Source organism: Ruditapes philippinarum, unplaced genomic scaffold, assembly GCF_026571515.1.
Source record: "Ruditapes philippinarum isolate M1 unplaced genomic scaffold, ASM2657151v2 ctg9567_1_1_1_1, whole genome shotgun sequence".
In the NCBI taxonomy this organism is placed as follows: domain Eukaryota; kingdom Metazoa; phylum Mollusca; class Bivalvia; order Venerida; family Veneridae; genus Ruditapes; species Ruditapes philippinarum.
In genome coordinates, this window is record NW_026859582.1 from 15,473 (window position 1) to 32,087 (window position 16,615).

At 31.9% G+C, this 16,615-nt stretch overlaps 1 protein-coding gene and 1 pseudogene across 1 annotated transcript; one reads left to right on the forward strand and one right to left on the reverse strand.

The window, feature by feature from the left end:
* Positions 1-5,215: 5,215 nt before the first annotated feature.
* On the reverse strand, positions 5,216-6,819 carry LOC132757140 (ras-like GTP-binding protein RHO). The gene has a single exon (XM_060748332.1). It carries the CDS (start codon positions 6,817-6,819, stop codon positions 6,253-6,255), a length of 567 nt encoding a protein of 188 aa, XP_060604315.1. The 3' UTR covers positions 5,216-6,252.
* Positions 6,820-8,600: 1,781 nt separating this feature from the next.
* On the forward strand, positions 8,601-9,238 carry LOC132757139 (ras-like GTP-binding protein RHO; annotated as a pseudogene).
* Positions 9,239-16,615: the final 7,377 nt, after the last annotated feature.

The window sequence follows — 16,615 nt, forward strand, 5'->3', positions numbered from 1 at the left end:
CATCCAGTGGAAAGTAAAAAGTGTGAGCAAAATCCTTCTCATGAAGACTTCTTTAAAGATGAGTATTTTTATAATCTTGATAAGTTTACACACAATTATTACGAGTATGAGCAGGGTCAAAAACATATAATTGTGAAAGGAAGATTAAAAGAACTTTTTCAATTTTGGCGTTGTATAGGTTCAAGTGATTTTATTTTAGATACCATAAAGAATGGTTATAAATTGCCGTTGTATTCACTTCCGCCTAAAACAGTTTGCAAAAATAATAAATCAGCTTTGTTGGAATCAGATTTTGTAAATGATGCTATTCAAGATTTGTTAGATAGATCTTTAATTAAAAGATGTTCTGTTATTCCATATATTGTAAATCCATAAACTGTTTCTGTGCAAAGGTCTGGTAAGAAAAGACTTATTCTTGATTTGCGAATTGTTAATCATCATCTCTGGAAACAATCTGTTAAATTTGAGGATTTAAAAGTAGTACTTTCATATCTTCGAGAAGGTGTTTATTTACTCAAATTTGATTTAACGAGTGCATATCATTTCATTGATATTTATCAGCCCCACACAGAATTTCTAGGGTTCGCATGGCCAGATAACGGCATTGTTAAGTATTATAAGTTTCTTGTTCTTCCTTTCGGATTATCAAGCGCTTGCTATATTTTTTACAAAGTTAACAAGACCACTTGTTAAGAAGTGGCGTAGTGAAGGAAAAATGGTTTCTATGTTTTTAGACGATGGGTTTGGGTGCGATGTAGATTTTAATAAGACGGAAAAGCTTTCGTCCGATATTAAAAAAGATTTGCTACTTTCCGGTTTTATACCTAACGCACAGAAGTCAATTTGGATCCCTGTTCAAATTATGGAATATTTAGGAATTGTATTAAATTCCGTTTCGAGTATTATTTATATTCCGGATCGTAGATTGATTAAAGCAAATGACACTATTATTGAACTTTTAAATATGCATAAAGTTCATAGACGGGTTCCTGTACGAAATGTTGCCAGTATTGTTGGTCAACTTATTTCGATGTCAGTAGTGTTAGGTCACGTGACACAGATCATAACGAGATATTTAAGTGCGGATGTACTTACCGCGAAGCACTGGGATTCATATATTTCTCTTTCTCCAGAGTCTGTCGAACAATTATTATTTTGGAAGTCCAACGTTAGTTTGATAAATAGCAGAGATATATTTCAGAATCAAAAGGTTTCTAAAATAGTATATTCTGATGCCAGCTGCACGGGTTATGCAGGGGATGAAGTGTCAACTATAAATGGGGTTTCCCGTGGTAATTGGAATTGTAAAGAATCTAGTTATTCCTCCACTTGGAGAGAGCTTGAAGCTGTGTATAGAGTTTTACAGTCCTTGATTCATATTTTAGCTCATGAAAGGGTTCAATGGTTCTCGGATAATCAAGCGGTTGTCACAATAGTGAAAAAGGTTCTATGAAAAAAGACTAACAGGAAATATCTTATAAGATTTTTCAGTTTTGTTTGTCAAATTCAATTTTTCTTGAGTTGAATGGATCCCTCGTTTGAAGAATGATAAAGCTTATTATTTATAACAATTGTAGATTTTGACGATTAGGGACTTTTCTCTCAAACTTTTGAGTTACTCCAAAAACGTTTTGATCTTTTTGAAATAGACTGGTTTGCTTCCGAAAATAATGCGAAAGTAGATTGTTTTTATTCCAGATATTGGAATCCATCTTCTGAAGGGGTAGACGCATTCACAGAGTTTTGGGGCAGTGATTTCGGATAATTTGTCCCACCAATATCAATAATTCAAAGAGTATCGTCAAAGATGAAATTTGATAAAGCAAAAGGTGTTATTGTCGTGCCTTGCTGGAAATCAGCTGTATTTTGGCCTATTCTCTGTCAAAACGGAAATTTTATGTCTAGCGTTAAGGATTGGATAGATTTGCCTACAAATAGAGATTTTTATACTCGATGTAAGTCCGGGAAAGGTATTTTCGGCAATACAGATTTAAAATTCCGAGTGATAGCTTTATTTATTGATTTTTCAAAGGCAGATTAATCGTATTACTTATATCAGTATTTTATTTAAGAGTTGTTCCCCTTTTAATAAGCAAAAGTCAGTGAAAAGATCAGTGAAAAGGCAGTATTGCCAGCAATAGACAGTATTGTCAGTGAAAAGGCAGTATTGCCAGGGAAAAGACATAGTTGTTAGTGGAAAGGCAGTATTGCCGGAGATAGACATATTTGTCAGATATGATAAAAGGAATTTATCAGTGACAAAACTTAATTGATTGATAAAATGTACAGTCAAATTGTTTTTTATTGTGATTATTTGTAAATTTACATTTCAAGCATACTTACTAATTGTTTTCTTTTATTACACGTTTATTTTCACAGACGCATAAAGATGAAATTGATGCATTACCCGAAGTTTTGGCAGGAAAGGTGGACCTACTCCCGGATCTATTACGCAAGTCGAGGGCTGATAGCACAAGTCGGAAATATGAGAACAGTTTTTCTCGCTGGGAGAAATGGGCAAAGGGTAATGGTTTAAGGAGTGGGGGTATCTTTCCTGCTAAGGTTTTTCCTTTCGCAATTTATTTGGCTTCATTGATACAGACAGCAAATACGCCAAGTCCTGTGATTTCTGCTTTTTATGCAGTTAAATGGTTTCATGATTTATTTGACTTTAAATCGCCAACTGATTCAAAGTTAGTTACAAATATTTTAGAATCATCTAAAAGATTACTGGGCAAACCAACAGTGAAAAAAAGAACCTTTTACAAGGGACATATTATCAAAAATGTATGATCATTTGTATTCTTCAAAAAATTTAAAAAATCAGAGAATCATTTGTGCGTGTCTTCTAGCCTTTTCTGGATTTTTGAGAAGTTCCGAATTGTTAAGTATTAAAGTGTCTGATATTGTTTTCTTTCAAACATACATGTCAATTTTTATAGAAAGCAGTAAGACTGATAAATATAGAGATGGGTCTTGGATAACTATAGCTAAAACAGGAACTTGTTTATGTCCAGTTGTTAATATTCAGAAATTTATATCATGGTCGTCACTTAAAAATGATGATTTTGTATTTTGTAATTTGAATTGTTCAAAAGAAAGGTATTCTGTGAGAAAAGTTAACAAGGCTATGTCATACACGACTTTACGTGAAGAATTTCTTAGGGCTTTAAAGCCACATGTTAAAGATGTCAAGCAGTACTGCTTACATTCTTTAAGGTCAGGCGGTGCTACTGTTGCCGCTAATAAAGGAGTAAAAGACAGGTTATTTAAACGGCATGGTCGCTGGCTTAGCGACAGTGCAAAAGTGGATATGTGAAAGACGATTTAAATGAGCGTTTATCTGTATCTTTATCTTTAGGATTGTGAATTTTGATTGACAGTAAGCTTCATTAACTTTTGATATGTAGCAATATGTGTGTTATATTTGTATGAATATACATGTATCATGATTGATATTGTTCATTAGAATATTGTTCATTAGAATAAATTTCGTTCACATTCTATCATTCTGATTTTTGTTTAAATTTTTTTATTATTATTATCATTTTAATAAGATATTAAGTTTTTTTTTTCCCGTTGCCTTTAAATTTCATTCGGTTCCCCAAGTGCTTCCCGGTACAAATTACCAACTTTGAAATTGAAAGTTAAGAACTGAGTTGTGTTTTTATTTGTCTAATGTGACGTAGTAGATTGAGGGAAATATAATTTCTTTCGTTTGAGGAACGAATTAGAAGGAAATTATTTTCCCTTAAGGTAACGTAGTCATCGTCAGGAAATTTAGTAAAAGCGTGACATGAGTGCACGATATTTTCGTGCAGTATTTCAGTCTGTGTAAGTTCATTCAGCTTTGGGTAACCGACCGGTTTACATCGTTTAATTTTTTATTTCTTTTTCAAAAATAGAAAACAGATAATTATGAATAAAATATGTTTCATTCATAGGTAGAGTGTGAACAGATATGCATTTGTAAATTTGTAAAATGGCGCCCAAGTGTTTTCTTTAATGTAGTACTTAAACATTATTGTGTGATATTGTATGAATTGTTGTATCATCGGTTACCCAAGTGCTTCGGTTACAAATTACAATTTGAAATTGAAAGTAAGACTGAGTTATGTTTTTATTTGTCTAATGTGACGTAGTAGATTGAGGGAATTGTTAATTTTTACAGTAACTTAAAAAAATATTTTTATGACATAATTAATGATAATTTTTTCAATTTCCAGATACAAAGTGCTTCAAACTCCATGTACATTTTAAGGTAATACTGACCTGACTTTGCCAACAATTTTAACACGCTTAGGGCAATCAAGTGCATTATTACAGGATATATGCACAGCATAAAAAAGGAATGCTTACAATGATGTCATATGACGTCAGATACGAGATCAATAAACTAATTTCATTTTCCACTCTAATTCTTTTTATTTGAAACGATTTTTAAAAAGAAATACATATTTAACCTTTAGAAAAGATGAAGCAAACTTTAACTTGTTCTGACTGTCTGTTCCACTTTATTGATATTGTTATGTAAGATAAATAAACAGTTTACCACTTCTATGTTGTTCCATCTGTTCTATGGAATTGACATGTAGATTACAGAATCCACAGTAAAAACTGGCATCATTTTGACTCTCTAAGGCTGAAAAAAATCCAAATTCCACATTCAAATTATTGTTTGTTTCACCTTAGAAAAAATATTTAGATTTTTAAAAGGCAGTTGTGTGTTATTGTTTCTTTCACCTGTGAGGAGGAAATATATTTTTCAATACCAGTACACATGTGAGAGAGTAGGTATTTAACATCAATTTAAAATTGTTTGTTTTGTTGATATCTTTAAGAGAACAACAGAATTCAACAACTGTGAAACGGGCCATTCAATCAAAAAGGGGGGTCGAGAAGCCGTCAAAACACGTCTATATGAGGCAAAGTGCGGAATAAAGTCATTATTGCGGTGACTTGTCTTAGTGCAGTAATTGTCTTTGAATTGTGAAATATAATTTACAGAACAAGATACACAAAACACTTATAAAGAAATTTACGGAATCATAAATTAAAGCAAAGGCCATGAAAGAAATATGTGAACATCACTATGGATGATATAATGGCTTTTATCTCATTAAATAAGCCCCCAGACTATCACTTAAAATTAAAAAATTTTACAGCGATTAGACAGAGTTTATGCTTATAAGTGAAAGTCTGGGTTTTTTAATGAGATAAAATCTATATCATTCAGAGTATATCACTCATAGTGTTGTTGTTATTTGTCGATTTATTTTCTTTTCCGAATACCAACACAAAATTTTGACAAAATTGAATATACGTATGCTTCATATCTTATCGTTAAGCAACAGTAATGTTTGGATCGGTAGTTTTGTTGGCTTTGGATTAGAGACTATTATGTTAATAAACATCTTTTTGATTATCATTTTAAAATAATATTAGCAACATTAAATTGAAATTAACAGGATTCACCATAAAAGCATAATATAAAACCATTCGATCAAATCGTTCATCGCAATTTTTCATTTTTCGCTGTATTTTATACAACAGATAAAACATATGTAAACTAACGCTGTGATGGAATGTAATATGATAATATAACTAGTATACATATAATGATTAGAGAGCAATGGTCAGTCATTTAGTAATTAGTTCAATAATTTAAATGATTGCAAAGTTTATAATACAATGCACAATGCTATGAAAGTCCACGGAATATTCGGGAGTTACTTGGCAAAAAAACTAAATGAATTCTAAGAATGCAACAATATACATGTATAGTCATATTTATGATGTTACAATTATTTCTAAAATTGTGTAAGGCAGTCTAAATGCGTCAAGCCATCGTGGTTATATTGAACCTTTACTAGATATTAATGTTTTTTTTTTCCAAAAGAAATAAAATCGCAAATGTTTATAATCATTGACACAAACGAAACTGTGACGAAATGTGTAACCGTTTAAAATAGTGTTTCAAATGTCTCAAATGTTACATTATTCTTCATGTTATCGCCATCATTTTCTTCGCCGTTCGAGCAGATGTTATTCTGCTGCCTGAAATACTGGTACTTCTCCAACCTCACTATTGTCCTTAGCAAATTATTCTGATAACAACTTTCTCTCTTCTTTAGCTGTTCATTTAACGCGAAACCTTTTCTGTCTCGATCACCTCCCTTAATCATTCCGTCATTGTTCTTGACAGATATATAAAAGTTCAGTCCTTACATTTTCCTAGTCGAAACACACAAGTCACATTATTTTACATTTAATTCTTTTCTTCTTTTCCTCCCCTTTTAACGCAGCCCTTGTTGCTTCTTCGAACACTTCTCTCACTCCTTCATTTTTCAAAGCAGAACATTCTAGATAACACACTGCTCCGATATGTTCCGCCATCGCACGTCCACTTTCAAACGTTACTACTTCTTGTTTTCTTTTTTCAAGTTCACGCTTAGTTGATTCATCATTTCTTAAGTCTTTCTTATTTCCAACAAGAACAATTGGAACATTGTAACAAAAGTGTTTCACTTCTGGTGTCCATTTTTCAGATACATTTTCTAAACTATCTGGAACACATAAGAATAACATCGGTGTCGGGATTGAAAGAGGTCTCAGTCTATCATAGTCATCCTGGCCGGCTGTGTCCCATAAGCCCATCTCTACCACATTCCCATTCATTACAATGTCTGTGACGCTAGTTTCAAAAACAGTTGGAATATAAAATTCAGGAAACCTGTCTGTGCTTAATACAGTTAGAAGGCAAGTTTTACCGCAAGATCCGTCCCTAACTATCACTAACTTTTTACGAATTACAGACATTTTCTTATTGTTTTGTTAAACTCTTCTTAAAAATCTCAAAATATTCATACTTTCGTGTTTAATATAGATCTAAAAAAAAAAAATAACGAACCAAGTCTAATTATAACCCAGGTAAGTAAATTTCTATTGGTTAGTGGTTGCTTCTATAATTAGCATAGATATTCCAGATTTTTGCGCATTGACATATTGCATAAAGTTATGTTTTAACTAAATAACTTTGTGTACAATCAAATTATACTTAGGACATAACTTTGTTGGTATTAATTTAAGCCGCGGGAAAATTAAATACATTACGTACTGACCTAAATCAATCCATGCGCGGTATTTAAAATAATCAATTTGAAATGAATTCTCTTGGATTCATAAGCTTTACTTTCAAATGCAACGTACGTTTAAGTAATGTTAAAGACGATTGTTTTGAGACAAAAAAGAAAACGAAAAGAAAGAGAACGGATCGAGTGACCGTTGTTACTGTAGCTGTCAATGCGACATTTAAATTAATCTAAAAATATTTCCGAAAATACTCTTTATTTTTTCCTAAAAGAATTTACATGTACTTAATTGTGACATATACAAATAAAAAAGTTCAGTTTGTTTATATTTACTTTTGACTACAGGGAAGGGTCATGAGTCAATCTATAATAATGCCTATATGATACATGTAAATTTAATTCACGTTATTTTTGGACGTGTATTTAAAATTGAATTATTGTGAAGTGAACAAAGAAAGTAACTGGCTCTCGCTACTAAAAAGATATCAAAATGTCCAATACATCCCTTACTGCGTTAGTCACGCAGTAGAAATATAGTGGTAAATACTGCAAAATCAATCATTAATCGCACATAGTTCAATTAAATCATTAAAAATCTACTTGAATCTTTTTACTTTTCCTAACATCTTATTACATTTTTCTCAAGTTTGATTTTCTTGGAATATTTTGGCTCATTTCAAGGGAAGCAACTAGAAAAATGTACTATCATTAATTAAACATTTATAATGCCTTTTTTCTATCTTGTTGATACATGTATTATTATTATTGTATTAATTTGATGCAATGAAAATGATATTCCTTGATTTATCTTGTAACCGCAGCTGGTACTTTTCACTGCCTAATTTGATTTTACTTGAGCATACTGTCACGGACTCGTTGATAATTTATGGATCTTTGAGAACTGTCCTAACTTTGATAAGAAGTCATAATTACCAAGCGCTAAGTATTCAGGTATGCGTTCGGATTCTTTATAATCAAACAAATTCTACTGGGTTAAAAATATAAATATCTACTTCTATGTATTTTAATTTTCTGAAGTTATAACTGGAGTTATGAAAGCAGTTATTTATTTGGACCATTTTTAGCTGAACCATTTTTACTTTTTATACTGTTGGTCCATCATGTTTTCGTTGAGTAATCTTAAAACTACATGTATTTTAAGCTAAAGTGTTCACATGTTAATAGAATAAATCAATAAATAGATAAAAACAATGTAGATAAATTAATTGATTAATTAATAACATAATTAGTCAGGCAGTTCCATTGTAGTGCTGTTTAATAACTGTATATTTTGCTTTATTAATTTCAAACATTTATAAAAAATATAATATATTAAAATAGTCTATAATTATTTAGTATAGAAAAATGTTAGCCAATGGGCGTTAATCTGTCACGGTTATATTTAGACGCGATTTGCTATGCGTATTTTTAGATCTACAAATATATATGTGTATAAAGCGTAAATTTGTTATAAATAATTATATAAATGAAATTATCGCAAACAAACAAGTTCGTTAAACGAAAAAGGTTTTTTGTTGTGTATTTTTGAAAAGAAGCGTTAAAAAATAACGATGTCCGTACTTCGGAAAAAGCTAGTGATAGTTGGGGACGGTTCCTGTGGTAAAACTTGCCTTCTTACAGTACTAAGCACAGACCAGTTTCCGGAGTCTTCATACCAACTGTATTCGACAACTACGTAGCCGATATTGAAATTGATGGCAGAGAAGTTGAAGTGGCATTATGGGATACCGCAGGCCAAGATGACTATGATAGACTAAGACCACTTTCCTACCCTGATAGTGACGTCATTCTTATGTGTTTTTCCATTGACGATAAGGACAGCTTACTTAAATAAATGGGCACCGGAAGTTAAACACTTTTGTTTCAGTGTCCCTATCATTCTTGTCGGTAATAAGAAAGACTTAAGGAACGATGATATGTCAGTATTTGATGAACAAAGCAATAAAAAGAAAGAGGCAGTAAAATTTGACGACGGTCGAGCAATGGCGGAACGAATCGGAGCAGCGTGTTATTTAGAATGTTCTGCTAAAGAAAATGACGGAGTTAGAGAAGTATTCGAGGCAGCGATTAGAGCAGCGCTTAGAGGAAAGAAAAAGAAGAGGAGATATCTATGTGAAATAATGTAACTTGTAAAACGTATTCCGGGATTACAGAGGATGGGGTAGGAGCTGTGAGCACTACATGGAAATAGGAATTCTTGACGGGAATTTCGTTATAACTTATAATGCTATCTGTTCAAATAAAATACAGAAATTTCTATTTCTTTTTTAGTTCACATTGTAAAAGGCTTACATATCAGGCATGGTTAAGTATGTACATGAACAATGTATTTGTGTTTGCAAGTGTACTATATATGAATAAATTTATTCTCTTTCTTTATTGAATGCATTTGCTCAAGATTTACGTTGTTTCTTTTGTTTCTAACATCTTAGACACACACTTTTTTGTCTCAGTTAACATGAACAAAGTAGTCATATGCTTATTTACATTTTGTTGACAACGGTTTAAATTGTAATAATAACATAATAAATCAATATTCATGACAGTATATTTTTTTAAACTCCCCGTGCTATGATTAATTTATCTTTTATAGAACTACACAAGGCATAGACACATATGCGCGAAACACCTAGCCTCTAGGTTATAAAGTTTCTGTTGAACAGATTTTCGCAATTACTTTTAAAGTTACAATATGCCTCAGGGTTAGAGTCGATGACTTCTAATCCAGTTACCTCTCTGGCGTGGGTTCGATCCCCGGGAGATGCTTTGGTAGTTTAGCGCGGAGGAAGGTAGTCTAGTACTGGTGTAACTCTCCAGGAACGATGGTTAGGAAACTACCCGCCTATATGACTGAAATACTGTCGGAAAAAGGCGTAAAGTGAAACAAACAAACAAACAAACACTATGCCTCAGAAATCCATATTCATAAAAATTTTCAGAAATGTCAAACATATGTTTAATAATGTATTTATAATTCCTTTAGGGTATTTAGATGTTTAAAAGCTTGAAATTGAACTATTGAACATGCAGTATGTCGTTAAGGTAGCAAAATGTAAACAGTCTAGTATTTTGATTTCCATATAAAATAATGTTTCATTTTAATTATATAAATTATATAACAAAACCAATGGTGCAAAGATGATTCATTTAAAGGGCAATTGAGAAGGGTTTTTTTTAAACTGTGACAAGATACCAAAAATAACAAGAGCACCGCTAGTCGGAGCATTATATGCCCGAAAGTATTTTTTATTTAGTAAGGATGACCTTGACCCTTGACCTTTTGACCCCCTAAATCAATAGGGGTCTTCTACCCAAAATTGACAATGATCATATGAAGTTTGAACATTGTGGGCCAAAGGGAACTTAACATATGCTCCGGAAACTGTTTTCATTATCAAGGTAATAGTGACCTTCACCTTTGACTTTTTGACCCCAAAATCAATAGGGGTCTTCTACCCACTCTGGACAATCATCCTATGAAGTTTAAACATTGTTGGTCGAATGGAACTTAAGTTATGCTCCGAAAACTGTTTTCAGTTATAAGGTAATAGTGACCTTCACCTTTGACCTTGTGACCCCAATATCAATACGGGTCTTCTACCCAATATGGACAATCATCCTATGAAGTTTGAACATTGTGGGCCAATTTGAACTTAAGCTATGCTCCGGAAACTGTTTTCAGTATCAAGGTCATAGTGACCTTTGACCTTGTGACCCCAAAATCAATAGGGGTCTTCTACCCAATATGGACAATCATCCTATGAAGTTTGAACATTGTGGGTCGAATGGAACTTAAGTTATGCTCTTGAAACTGTTTTCAATTTTAAGGTAATAGTGACCTTGACCTTTGACCTTTTGACCCCAAAATCAATAGGGGTCTTCTACCCAATATGGACAATCATCCTATGAAGTTTGAACATTGTGGGCCAATTTGAACTTAAGCTATGCTCCGGAAACTGTTTTCAGTATCAAGGTCATATTGACCTTTGACCTTGTGACCCCAAAATCAATAGGGGTCTTCTACCCAATATGGACAATCATCCTATGAAGTTTGAACATTGTGGGTCGAATGGAACTTAAGGTATGCTCTTGAAACTGTTTTCAATTTTAAGGTAATAGTGACCTTGACCTTTGACCTTTTGACCCCAAAATCAATAGGGGTCTTCTACCCAATATGGACAATCATCCTATGAAGTTTGAACATTGTGGGCCAGATGGAACTTAAGTTATGCTCCGGAAACCAAATTGCTAACGGACGGACGGACGGACAGACAGACAGACGGACGCTAGGGGGTATAACATAATATGCCCTTTCGGGCATATAAAAAGTATTTGAGAAATAAAAAATATAATATTTCTTAACATAGACTTGTATAATTAGTGGTCTTTAAAAACTTCTTAGAATTAACAATGTGTAATACACATAACTTTTGTTGTGATCTACTTGGTCTCAAAATGTATGTTAGACAAGCTCCCGGTGTATAAAATGGCCCTGTCCAGGAGATCACTTAGTTAACATAGACTTGTATAATAAGTGGTCTTTAAAAGCTTCTTAGAAACTACAGTTAACATAGACTTGTATAATAAGTGGTCTTTTAAAAGCTTCTTAGAAACTACAATGTGTAAAGTTTAGATATTTGGCATATATTATCACGTTGCAGTCCTCAACAAGTTATATAAATCATGCCCCTCGGGTCCAAATTAGCTCGGCCCATAGGGTCACCTAGTTAAAATAGACTTACAAGAAAATGCACGTTAGTATAATGTTACGCCGAACCTTAATGGGGAATATTTTCTTCCTAAAAACAGAAATAAGAAGGTGTCCTTTTCAATCCTCGTTTATTTCAATTAAAGTACAAGTTTACACTTCAGAGTCTTAACACATCTCACATATATCAATTAATAAAGAAATACATTTCAAAATACAAATATCAAATTTCTATCTTCAACATACTTATATCAAATAACAAGACAAAAATATAAACAGCAAAAATTGTAAAAAGTACATAGCTGATTAATCAAAAGATACATAAATAAGATTCCCTATAATTCTGACTAAGTAAATTCTATGTTGAAACTTCTAACTTACAAAACAATGTAAAGATATAAACTTACCTAAAAACAGAAATAAGAAGGTGTCCTTTTCAATCCTCGTTTATTTTAATTAAAGTACAAGTTTACACTTCAGAGTCTTAACACATCTGACTCTCCGAGGACAGGACCCTTATTTTAACGACAACCGAAATTACTGTACAATCGAACAATTAACCAATGAAAATACTTTCTATGAGTTATGAAATTATTGATTTGACCAATCAAAATGATTCGATCAAGACTCATGATAACGCTAGATGTCAAAAGTCTGCGGCCTGTTAATTCCTTACTTTAAGTCAAACAGATAATCAGATAAGAAAACTTCAAAAAAATATCTTAGATAAAATTGATGATAACCACTATGTTGTCATATATGTGACGTGAATTAACATAAATATGTCAGACGCGTAAATTGCAATAAATCTGTCAGCAGCCTGGCTAATTGATTATTTACATATTTCTGCATTTCAGTACTTTAACAAAAGTTCCTTTACTTAAAAAAAGTTAATCTTTAGATACTACAGAATACAGCATTATAATAATCAAAAATAGAAAAAAGTAACCTTAATTATATATATTGTTTTGTAAAAAGTATACTGCTAAAAATTACAGCTCAACATCACCTCCCTCTCCACTTTTCTTTATTCCATAAAGTAGGAAGATGTTACTATTACAATCCCTTATATACATTACTTATCCAAAACACTGTTTAAATACCATTAGATATGCATGTTTTCACATATAAGTATCAATTACAATGTTCCAAATAATTGTTTAACTTAACAATACAAAATCAAAGGGCTGCAGCTCTATGGTATTTTCTGATCTTTGCAATCTAAATCATACTGACTATCTGTATGTACTTTCCTGTATAAGTTTATTTTTATATACTATAAGTCATCTTACGCAGCGACAGCGTTTTGATTTTCTTCTATAACAGTTTGAGATTGATACATATGGAATTTTGCATGAAAAAAAATAGAATTGCCTCGACTAGGATTTGAACCATAGGCCTCTCACACCCTCAACGAGACCGCTTACCTCTGCACCACGGCGAAGTAATACATATGTACCTTGAATAAAAACGAATACATTATGTCATTTCCATTTCCATACAAATGGTGGATAAAATGTACAAATTTAAGTATGAAAATGTAACTTCTACAATCCCTTATATACAATTCTTATCTAAAACATTTGTTTAAATACCATCAAATATGCATTTTTCACATATAAGTATCAATAACAATGTTCCAAATAAACGTTAAAGAGAACATCATAGAAAAGAGAAACTGCTTTATATTTATTTATTTATATATATACATATTTCTTTACTTTCTTTACTTCTTTGTAAAGTATGATAGCCCGTTTTACAACTGTAAGACGATTGGAAAACACCTGTTTTTGTAAAAATACAGGTCATTGGTCATTGGGACCTGTGTTTGCTGAATTTGACCTTTTGACTAAGAAATACAGGTGTATTTTAACAATTTTACAGGTGTATTTTTGAGACAAGACCTGTGTTTTAGATGTACACATGTAATTCTGATACTTAGAAAATATTGAGCTGATATTTTGTGCTAAAAATAATCTAAGTCCAAAACTACAACTGTATTTTCAATGATACAGATGTACAATACAAACTTCAAACAATACAAAAATCTTTTAGAAAATTGTTCTTATTTAAATACTTTAATATCTTTGATGCAATTGTACAGAATGCATGCACATTATTTACACTTAGGATTTAATTTTTAACATTATGTAAGCAACTTTGAACTCAGAGTGCTAATCTAAATTTGTATATACATGTACATTGTATATGATTATTTAGTTTTAAAATATGAGATAGTTCACATAGGCCTGTACTCGTTGTTCTTTAAAGTATAAGAAGAAGAACAACAAAAACTACAACAACAACAAACTGGTAAATGTTCTTATTCAAGACTCCAAATTTGCAGACATTATGAGTTATTCTTCACTCTGTAAAGTTAATTGTGTATGAAATAAACTCATGCATTAAGCTCTCTCAATCTAGTTTGTAATATAAATGACCTGTTAAGTAGGATAAATAAATAAACACTGCCTCTACTACTCTACAATGATTTTACGCAACTGACCAATTTTTCACCATGCACTGACCAATCTGATAATGGTAACCACCTGTTTTCCCACCATAGATTCTGCTACAGTCCAGACTCTTCCATTTGATTTTTTCTGGGGGGGAAACAATTTTATAGATTTTAAATGAAGTCTGTTTAGAAGCCGACATTGCAAAGTTATCTTTAAATACTTATTATGAATTTGAAATTCTACATTACACTTTTTTTCTCATATGTCTATATGATTGTGAAAGTAAAATGATGGGTGCTTTGATTTGTGGTATATCCCTGTTTAACATTATGCATGATGAATCAGTCCAGTTCTACAGTTGTAAAATTTGAAATCTGAGGTATTTGTGGAAATAGTGCTCATGTATCACAAAGGATCTTATTGATAATTAAGAAATTGTGGACATATAAGCAATTTTCTAGGCAATATTTTGTATAAAATGTTTGGGTGTAAAATTCTGTAACTTTTCAAAGAAAAAAATCAAGGCTACAGTCTTGTTAATGAAAATGACAATATTCTGGATTATGGGATATGCTGGTTGTAAATGAAATTTGAACCTTGGACAAGAAGATAAAAACCAGAATCATAAAAAAAATCAGGTAATAACTTTTGGATACATTTATGGAAAAAACAAGTATTATTTCAGGTCTGCTAGCAATTATTTTTATCAAATTTATTCTGAAAAAAATAATATTTTACATTCTATTTACCCAGTTGGAAAATAATTTTTAAATGTAAATTTTGTCACCAATAGCATTTAATTAGATACTACAATATTGACTGTTAACTGCTTTATATTTTTGAATACAGTCTTGAAGAGATGATATTAAATACATTTATACTTAACTTCTAATTAATACATGTAATAGGTCATAATTTATTTCCATATCTTTTATAATGAACTATGAATTTTGTTCTTAAAGGTCACAGTACATCCCCCAGAGACGTTTCTATATGAAACAAAGCAAAGGACTAAAACAGACAAGGTAAAACGAAATTATAGTTGAAATAATTAGAATAGTTTTGACAGAAATTCATGGTTAAACAAAATAAGTCTCTCTAAAAGTTGCACCTTAATTATTAAAGTTAAGTTACCTTTACCACTAATAGAAAAAGCTCAGTAAATATTTTTTATCAAGCAATGCATTAAGTAGGAAAATTAATACATGTATTCATTAATTGTCAAAACATAATTATATAGGTTGAAGTTAATTGGTACGTATTTAAAAAATGAATTGGTCAGGCACTGAATATGTGCATTGATGACATTAGTACAAAATGCAAGCATTGAAAGTATGATTATCATTTAGTAATTTCATTTAATGATAAACTATTGATGTTTTATTTGATTCAGGTGAAGCTGCTTTAAACAGGATCTTAAATCACAATGGCAGGGACCAGTTAAAAAGAGAATACACTTGCAAAGGACCTATATATGTACACATTAATTTGGCAAATACTGGCAATAAATTTTTAAAAGAAAAAAAAACGTTATTAGCATTTGTGAATTTTTCTTCAAATGAAAGGATGCCTGCAGTGTTATTCATGACTTTGGATTTTATTGATGCAGTTAAAAATTGGCCAACACCCAAGAATTCAGATGAACTCCGTTCCTTTCTAGCCTTTTGCAGGTACTACAGAAGATTTATTAGAGATTTTTCAAAGATTACCAGACCACTTACAGAATTATTACCTCCAACATCTTCAAAGACTTCCAAGAAAGTATTCAAAGATTGGCAATGGACAGAGAAAGAAGAACGCATATTCAACCAGCTTAAGGAAACACTTGCATCTCCACCAATACTAGCATTCCTGGATTTCAGCCTTCCATTTGAACTACATACAGACGCGTCGACAAAAGCATTAGGAGCAATTTTATACCAAATTCAAGACAAAAAGAAGAGAGTCATAGCATATGCATGTCGATCATTAACCAAGTCGGAAAGAAACTACTTCGCTTTTAAACTGGAGTTCTTAGCTTTAAAGTGGGCAGTGACAGACAAATTCTCAGATTACCTAGCACTGAAGCATTTCACAGTACTCACAGACAATAATCCACTTACACATGTTTTGACATCTGCCAAACTCGACGCAACCGGACAAAGATGGGCCTCTGCCCTAGAAGCATATGATTTTGACATATTATACAGAGCCGGTGTAAAGAACGCAGACGCAGATGGAATGTCAAGATAGCCTTACCATAACATTATACAAGATGAAACAGATATGATCAAGATTGAAAACAACATTGTGAAGACTATATGCAACAAGATGAATTACATTCCATATGTAGAGAC